General features: G+C 40.2%; 1 protein-coding gene across 1 annotated transcript; it reads left to right on the plus strand.

Annotated features, from left to right (window-relative positions):
* Positions 1 to 682: 682 nt before the first annotated feature.
* lmod2b (leiomodin 2 (cardiac) b) lies at positions 683 to 7,243 on the plus strand. Its single transcript, XM_055190845.2, has 3 exons — positions 683 to 1,235; positions 1,835 to 3,211; positions 7,122 to 7,243. Exons 1-3 carry the CDS (start codon positions 957 to 959, stop codon positions 7,146 to 7,148), a joined length of 1,683 nt encoding a protein of 560 aa, XP_055046820.2. The 5' UTR covers positions 683 to 956; the 3' UTR covers positions 7,149 to 7,243.
* The last annotated feature ends 698 nt before the right edge of the window (positions 7,244 to 7,941 follow it).

A 7,941-nucleotide genomic window follows, 5' to 3' on the forward strand; every position in this document is an offset into this window, starting at 1 on the left:
CCACACATTGAGAAACAACCAATCAATCCTGGCTTGAGGCAACACCTCTGGGATTTAAGCTGAAGTTGCGGGAGACCAACAACATTCTTGTGCTGTCATCGCTGGGCGGCGTCTCTGGAGATACAACGGACATTGTGTTCCTGTCATAAACACAAGACAAGCCAAACTTATTTCATTCTCACATCAACTAACCATTACACAGACTGACACAAGAGTTTATGTTTTTTATATCGTATCCAAAAATATCTCCAGCATTATTCTGATTCACATCATTGCAGGCATGAGTATGACGTCAGCACTGATAAATACATTAAAAAGCCCATATTAATCTTGATGACATGAAGGGAGCAGTAAAAATCGGTTTAAAACAGTCCTAAGATAATCTGTTTTTCACCGTGACGTCCTCCATTAGCTCTGTGTGATATTTTTGGCACATATGAAAAAACTGTAAGAACCAAAGTGCATTATGGGTAGAGTAAATGATTTACATACCAGATCCTTGATGCTAAATTGATCTATTTACTTTAATTTAAAATCATTAAGTTCTGACATACACATGAGTAAAAAAAGCATTTACTGTACTAATCTACAGTAAGTGTTTCCTGAAAAGAGTTTTGGTATTATATGGGCATCACTGTTCTTCTCCCAGTCTTTTGCTGTGATCTGATCTTATTTTGGACATGAACAATGCAGTTGGGATCTGCTGACAGTCTACGCTGTGGCCATGTTGTGAGCTCACAAGCTTTTTCCAGCCTTGTCTGCCTCCCAAAAAAGAAATGGCATCATGGGATGAGGCTTTGTCCCACACCTCTCTGATTCCGGCTCTTAAAACCCTTCCAGCAGCCCATCACAGTAGATAAGCATTCACCCTCGCAAGCTCCACAGTGCCTCTCCGATGCGACAATACTGATAGGAAAGCAGGATTTCAAACGGCCCGAGCAGATCATCAGGAGGCCATGAGCATGTTTGGCTATCGGCGAGAACTGAGTAAATATGAAGATCTGGATGATGATGAGCTGTTGGCCTCGTTGACAGCTGAGGAGCTACAGGAGCTGGAGAAGGAACTGTCTGATATTGATCCCGATGGAAACGTTCCCATTGGACTGAGACAGAGAGATCAGACCGCAAAGACTCCTACTGGAACGTTCAGCAGGGAGGCTCTGATGAAATACTGGGAAAATGAGACGAGGAAACTGCTGGAAGAGGAAAGAATTGGATCTGCAAGTCCTAGACCGGTTAGTAATTCGTCAAGTTAAACCATCATTTCAAGAGTGTAGGTGATAAAGTTGAAGACTTGGATTTAAATACTGATTTCCCATTCGGCAAAAGTTTACTAAAATAGCAAAGGTATGAAGTAAAGCTTAATAATTGGGAAGAGGGAATGATTTTAAAATTAAAGGATGCAAGTCACCCATATAGTTATGGGATGTGTGTTGAAAAAAATATTGTAAAGATCACCAACCCTACTGAAAAATCCAGCTAAGACCAGCATAAGCTGGTGAGCTGGTTTTAGCTGGTCCCCCAGCTTAGATTTAGGTGGTCCCCCAGCTTGGATTTAGCTGGCTTTGCTTTGTTTTGGTCACTTTTTAAGCTGGTCTAGCTGGACTTAGCTGGTCAGGCTGGGACACCAGCTGACTCACCAGCTTGACCAGCTTTGCCAGGCCAGGAGGACCAGCCTAAACCAGCTTTTGCCACCTTAAACCAACTAAAACCAGCTACCAGCTTATGCTGGTTTTAGCTGGATTTTTCAGTAGGGAAGACTTGTCATTACAAATAAAGCAAAACAGTGCTCAGTAGCACCAGTGCTTTTCTAACAATGACATCATGATTCCAGAAAGATGAAGACAGCAGAGAAGATGCTGAATGCATGACTGACACTGAGGAATCTGAAGAGGAAAAAGAAGAGGTAGAAGAAAACGAGAAAGACAACCAGGAAGCTAAAGAACAAGAAGAGGAGGAAGAGGAAGAAAGTGAACTTGAGGAGCCAGTGACAGAGGAAGATGAGGATGATGAGGAGGAAGAAGATGAAGATGAAGAAGAAGAAGAAGAGATTTGCGAACCTCCAGTGAATTCTCCTCCTCAACATCAACAGGATTTATCTTTTAACAGTCAGTCCAATCTGAGACCGGTCGAGCCTGCGAAGCGAATACTGATGTGTGAACCAAAAGTCCAAGTTCAGGAGTCCAGTCGCTTGTCAGGAAACCCAACTGTGGTGGATGATGTTCTGGAGAAGATCCTCAACAACGACTCAGACACCATTGAGGTCAACCTCAACAACATTGAAAATATCTCTCAAGGGACCCTTATACGCTTTTCGGAGGCCTTGTGTTCCAACACGCACGTGAGGTTCTTCAGTCTTGCTAACACGCACGCAGATGATCAGGTAGCGATTGCCATCGCCAAGATGCTGAGGGAAAACTGCCACATCACTAATCTTAACATTGAGTCCAACTTTATAACAGGTAAAGGTATCCTGGCTCTGGTGCAAGCCTTAACCCGAAACCGAACACTAACGGAACTTCGATTTCACAACCAGCGGCACATTTGTGGAGGTCAAGTGGAAATGGAGATCGTGAAGTTACTCAGGGAGAACACAACGGTGATAAAGCTGGGTTATCAGTTTGACCTCCCAGGTCCTCGTATCAGCATGACGACGATTCTCACTCGCAACCAGGACCTTCAGAGACAAAAGAGAATTCAAGAGCAGCGGCAACAGCAAGGAGGCTCGGCGACAGGTGCAAATCCGCGGACTGCCGAGCTTCAGAAGACCGGCATCACGGTTTCTCCTTACGGCTCCCCGCGAGGCTCACCGTGGTCATCCCCAAAGTTGCCACATGTTGACATGTCAAAGAAAAATGCTCCTCCATCACCACCTCCCCCTCCACCACCACCACCTCCTCCTCTTCCACCAGCGCCTCCATCTGAAGCCTCCTCAGAAAAGAAGGCTCCAACCAGGACGATAGCAGAGCTCATCAAACGCCAGGAGGCGTCTTCCAAGAAACAAAACCCAAATCCACCCAAATCTAAGTCTAAGAAGACCAAGAAAGGGCCAGCGAGAAAGACAAAGACTGACAGTATCCTAAAAGAACTGAAGAACGCTTTAAAACCCATTGGAGACAGAGAGAACTCAAGACCTTCAACACCACAACGCTGCGCTCATGATCAACTCATGGCTGCCATCAAGGGGAGCAGTATTAGAAATCTCAGAAAGGTGAGGAGCAGAAACTCTTCCTTAAAAATATAGGTAATAGAAGAACCATTTTTGGACTGTATGGTTCCATAAAGAACCTTTAACATCTGAGGAACACTCTTAAAAATTTAACAGCTTCTTCACAGCGATGCCATAAAAGAACCATTTTTGGTTCCTCAAAGAACCCTTCAGTTAAAGACATATTTTTTTTACCTTAAAAGAACCTGTATTGAAACAGAAAGATTTTACGGATGTCAAACGTTCTTTAAGGAACCTTGCAGCCAGTGCTTTAAGTGGGCCGGAACGCCCCGGTACTCAGTACCGCCACTTCTAAAAATAGCTCTTGAGCGTACCACCACCTCTACGTGCGCCCAGAACGTGCTTTTAGCGTACCGGAACACTCATCTGTTTAAAAATCAGAGGTTTAATTTAATCATTTGGCTGCGCTGCCGCTTTTCAGAGCGCCCTTAATGTACGCTTCCTAATTCGTTCCACCGAGAGCAGAGACTACATTACCCATACACCCTTGCGTTTACAAGTTAAAAGCGCATGCATCCTTCAGTCAGTGTCAACGTGCTCTGGAGAGGTGTGTGTTTGTGTGTGAAACGCGCAACCATAGCTGCTCGATTAAAATGAAAATACAATGAACACGTAATATGCCCTCCTTGTTTTAGACTCTGAGTAGTAAAAGAACGCCGTCAGAATCAGACTCGCTGACATCCCACCAAGCCAGAATGATAGCTGCAGGTCAGACGCAAGCCTTGTAGGTACGTGATAATCTCCGCTGTCGCGGCTGTCAGTTTGGTTCCCCTCGACGCAACTTCGGATTTCCTCAGGCGATGTGCAGAAAACATTCTTGAAATTGTAATATACATTTAGTTTAATTGCTAAACTAAAAGTAAATGAAATTTCAATGAATTTGAACGACGTGCACAGTAGTTTTACCACCCGCAAAATTGAAAACAATGGGACAAAATAAATGACTTTAATTAGAGTTTCAAATGGCCAGTATTTTGTTATTCTTCACCCCCATAGACATGGTCTTGGTGACATTTTAAAGTTTTTTTTCAAGCTTTTTCTATCTGAACCACTAGTTTTAGCATTTAACCATGCTGAACATTTTACTCACATATCTACCTTTTGCACATTTTATTTATGTTCAAATGCTCTTTCTACAGTAGCTCTTTCTAATGGTATTTTTTCAAAATCCTTTTGCACATTTTATTTATGTTCAGTAGCTATTTCTAGCTCAAGCAAATCCTCAAATTTATAAAAGGATTAATTATTTTTTACAAGGTCGTCTGTTGACTGCTAAATATAAAACCCCTTCAATATAGGAGTCGAGTCAGCAAAAAAAAAAAAAAAAATAGAGTACCGGCACCTCTTTTGGGCCACTTAAAGCACTGCTTGCAGCCAAAAGTGTTTCATCTATATGGCATCGTAACGTACATAAATTTTTATTATAATAAAAGATTATTTGTATGTTCTTTAGACTATAAAAAGATAAGAAATTGTTATTTTAAGAACTATTAAATTCATGGTTGTAAAAAACTGTAAATTACCTTAAAAATTTTCAATTGGTAGCACTTTAAAAAAATTCTACTTTTTTCCAAATCAAAATTTCTTAATTAAAATAAACATTTTAAGTTGAAAAAGCTTACAATTTTTTGTTTACCCAATGGAAGTAATTTGTAAAAGTTTTTCACTTAAAGTGAGAAAATTTAAGTTGACAAAACTTAATTTTTTAAGTTTAAAAAAATTCTTAATTTTAAGTGTTACTAATTAAAGTAATTTGTTTCAGTAGATCCACTTTTAACAGTGCATGTAATGAAATAGGCATATTTGACGTGTTGTCCAAAATATTACCCAGAACCCAGGGTACTTTCCCCTACTTTAACTGGCATAGATATATCAGCAGAAAGTGGGGCGATGGGGCGGAGGGATGCTGCAAAAAGGTCACTGGATTGAGGTGAGGAGCAGCTATATATAGAGACCACTTTGCACTGACCAGTTGGATAACATGATCATACTCCTCTCTTACTAAGTTAACTTAATTTAACGGGGACATATCATGAAAATCTATAGTGCTATAATTGGGTCCCAATGCCCAGTGCTTCGATTAACCTACAAAATGTGAAAGAGATCAACCCAGTAACTTTGTTTTGGTAAACCATTCCCTGCTGCAAGCATGTGAAAAGTAGGTCATTGAAATGTGGCTCCCTGTGTGATGTCAAAAGGGGATCTTATTATAGTAACACCACCCCTTAATATGCACTATACAACCACGGCACTTCCATCTAGTCGTTTCAATGTATATATAAATATATCTCCCAAGGGTTTTTCCCTCCTATGACTTTTTTTTACTTCCCCGGCTGAGCCTGGGGTTTTTTTTCTCCTAGGGGGTTTTTCAACCCGGGGAGGCAGCCTTCTTGGGCTTAACTTAGCACCCTCTTCTTTACGTTACATTAGCAATACGCACGCTTAAAATGTTGATTCATAGCCGCAGCAAATTTAGCTGCTTGTGCTATCGTGTATTATGTTGTGCTATCTGTTGTTTTTCTGTGCTTTCCACTGCTTCTATTAATGTAAAGCTACTTTGAAATAATCACCAATTGTGAAAAGCGCTATATAAATAAAATTGAATTGAATTGAATCTAGTGCAGAGAAAAAAAATAATTGACAGCACAATCGAGCTTGGTTTCAACAAACCACCATCATGGAAATCATATTTGCGTTTCATCACCTCATTTGCATTTAAAGGACACATCCAAAAATGTGTCCAAAGTGGCAATTTTAATATGCTTTTTGAGCTAAAACTTCACATATGTACTCTGTGGACACCTTAAAAATTAAACAATTAAAAAACAATTTAAAGGTGCAGTGTGTAAATTTTAGTGGCATCTAGTGGCGAGGTTGCAAATTGCAACCAACGGCTTAGTCCACTGTTCACCCCTTGCTTTTTGAAACACATAGAGAAGCTACGGTAGCTGCCACCGGACAAACATGTCATCGTCGGAGACAACTTAGTAAAAATGTTGTCCGTTAAGGACTTCTGTAGAAAAATGGCGGCACAAAATGGCGACTTCCATGTAAGGGGACCCTGTTTGTATGTAGATAAAAAGATCTCGTTCTAAGGTAATAAAAACATAACGGTTCATTGTGAAAGGTCTTTATACACCCCTGATAATATAGTTTTGTATATTATTTTGCATTTCTGTCAAAAGATCCTTCTAAAAATTACACACTGCACCTTTAATGGCTCTTTAGGGAACCATACATGATTCGGGGCATTAACGTAGAGAGACCTTATTTTTTAAGAGTGTAGGGATGATGACTTAAAACTGTAATTCACCAGGGTTTCGAATAAAACCTGACACTTTGCTGTAACAGGTGATGTTAAAACAAGTGAAAGCAAATCCTTTTGGTTTCAATAGAAACAAAAGGAACTTGACCTCAGGCGGTTATTCCAAACACAAAGATTTACACACAATAAGGTATTCACTTTCCTATGCAAGTGATGTCAGAGCATACTTGTCATTGTAGCCACACCTGAGCTATATTCGAAGCATTCTTCAACACAAGCCATCAGTGAAATGACACGAAGAATCAAACTCAAATGAACTGAAACTCGAGGTTTTATGTTTTGCTGCAATGGAAACTTCAGCATCGCCATCAGACAACCCATCTTGACCCCACAAATACTTCACACTTAACGATGCTATAAATAGAGGTGATTTTGCTGGTCTTGATAAGACAGACGGCTCATCTAGCACTGTGAACGAAGGCCAGTCTGAATAGATTGTAAACACGAGTAAACACTGCAACACTAGTCGGACTTGTTTTTATTATATACGATCTATCATTTATTTGCAGAATGGATTTGTGATTGCATAATGTGATAAATGGATCTAACCTTTTTAATTCCTTACAGGTGGAGGTTCCTAAGTATCTTCAGTAACTGGACCGTAAGACTTTGGACTCAGACCAGATCCAAAGCAGAAGTGGAAATCTTCGCATCACAAAATCTGTGTATATAAATCCTACTTCAATGTTTCAGGGTTTCCTTTATGATCACATTCATCCTCAAAACAAATCTCATGATTTTTGCTTTTGATAAGCATAAAGACAATGATGCAAACGACACATTCAGACGAATACATGCATTTGTACTGCATATTTTTTTCTTGTTGATATTAGTAAGTTGTTTTTCAGTAGTTTTTGTTATTGAAGTGATTGCACTTGATTTAAAAGTATAAATTTGTATTGTTTTTATAAATTTAAATATTTAACTTGATTTAAAGGAATAAATGAAATTAATTTGATAATCAAGGACTTTCCAGGTCCAATACCCTTAAATTCAAGGACTAAATGTGGGGACACATTTCAAGTGAGAGTTCCCTTACGAGGGAACTCGCGCTGCGTCACTGCGGTGGCAATTTGGGGACGCCTCCAGGGGTAAGTGCGTCTGAATATGTATATCAAATTCAACCAATGGTGAGGCTTAACGACAAAGACAGGGTGACGCGTGAGCCAGGAAGTATATCGCTATCTAAAATATTGCCAAAGACGGCGTTACAGGGAAGTATGGCAAGAGAGACGCAGCGTCTCGTTCCCTTCTCAACAGTTTACATACATAACCCGAGACGTTTTCATGTGTCAAACACAACTATGCATAAAAGCATTTTGGTATGAATCAACATTCGCATACAGAAGATATAAGCATTTAAAGCCAACAGTTTAGCCTGCGTGCT

Source organism: Misgurnus anguillicaudatus, chromosome 1, assembly GCF_027580225.2.
Source record: "Misgurnus anguillicaudatus chromosome 1, ASM2758022v2, whole genome shotgun sequence".
Classification (NCBI taxonomy): domain Eukaryota; kingdom Metazoa; phylum Chordata; class Actinopteri; order Cypriniformes; family Cobitidae; genus Misgurnus; species Misgurnus anguillicaudatus.

Excerpts from the sequence above, each read along its gene's own strand:
- lmod2b (XM_055190845.2), top strand. The coding sequence starts at position 957 with ATGAGCATGTTTGGCTATCGGCGAGAACTGAGTAAATATGAAGATCTG. Across the intron at positions 1,236-1,834 it reads GATCTGCAAGTCCTAGACCG|AAAGATGAAGACAGCAGAGA; the intron begins GTTAGTAATTCG and ends TCATGATTCCAG. Across the intron at positions 3,212-7,121 it reads GTATTAGAAATCTCAGAAAG|GTGGAGGTTCCTAAGTATCT; the intron begins GTGAGGAGCAGA and ends AATTCCTTACAG.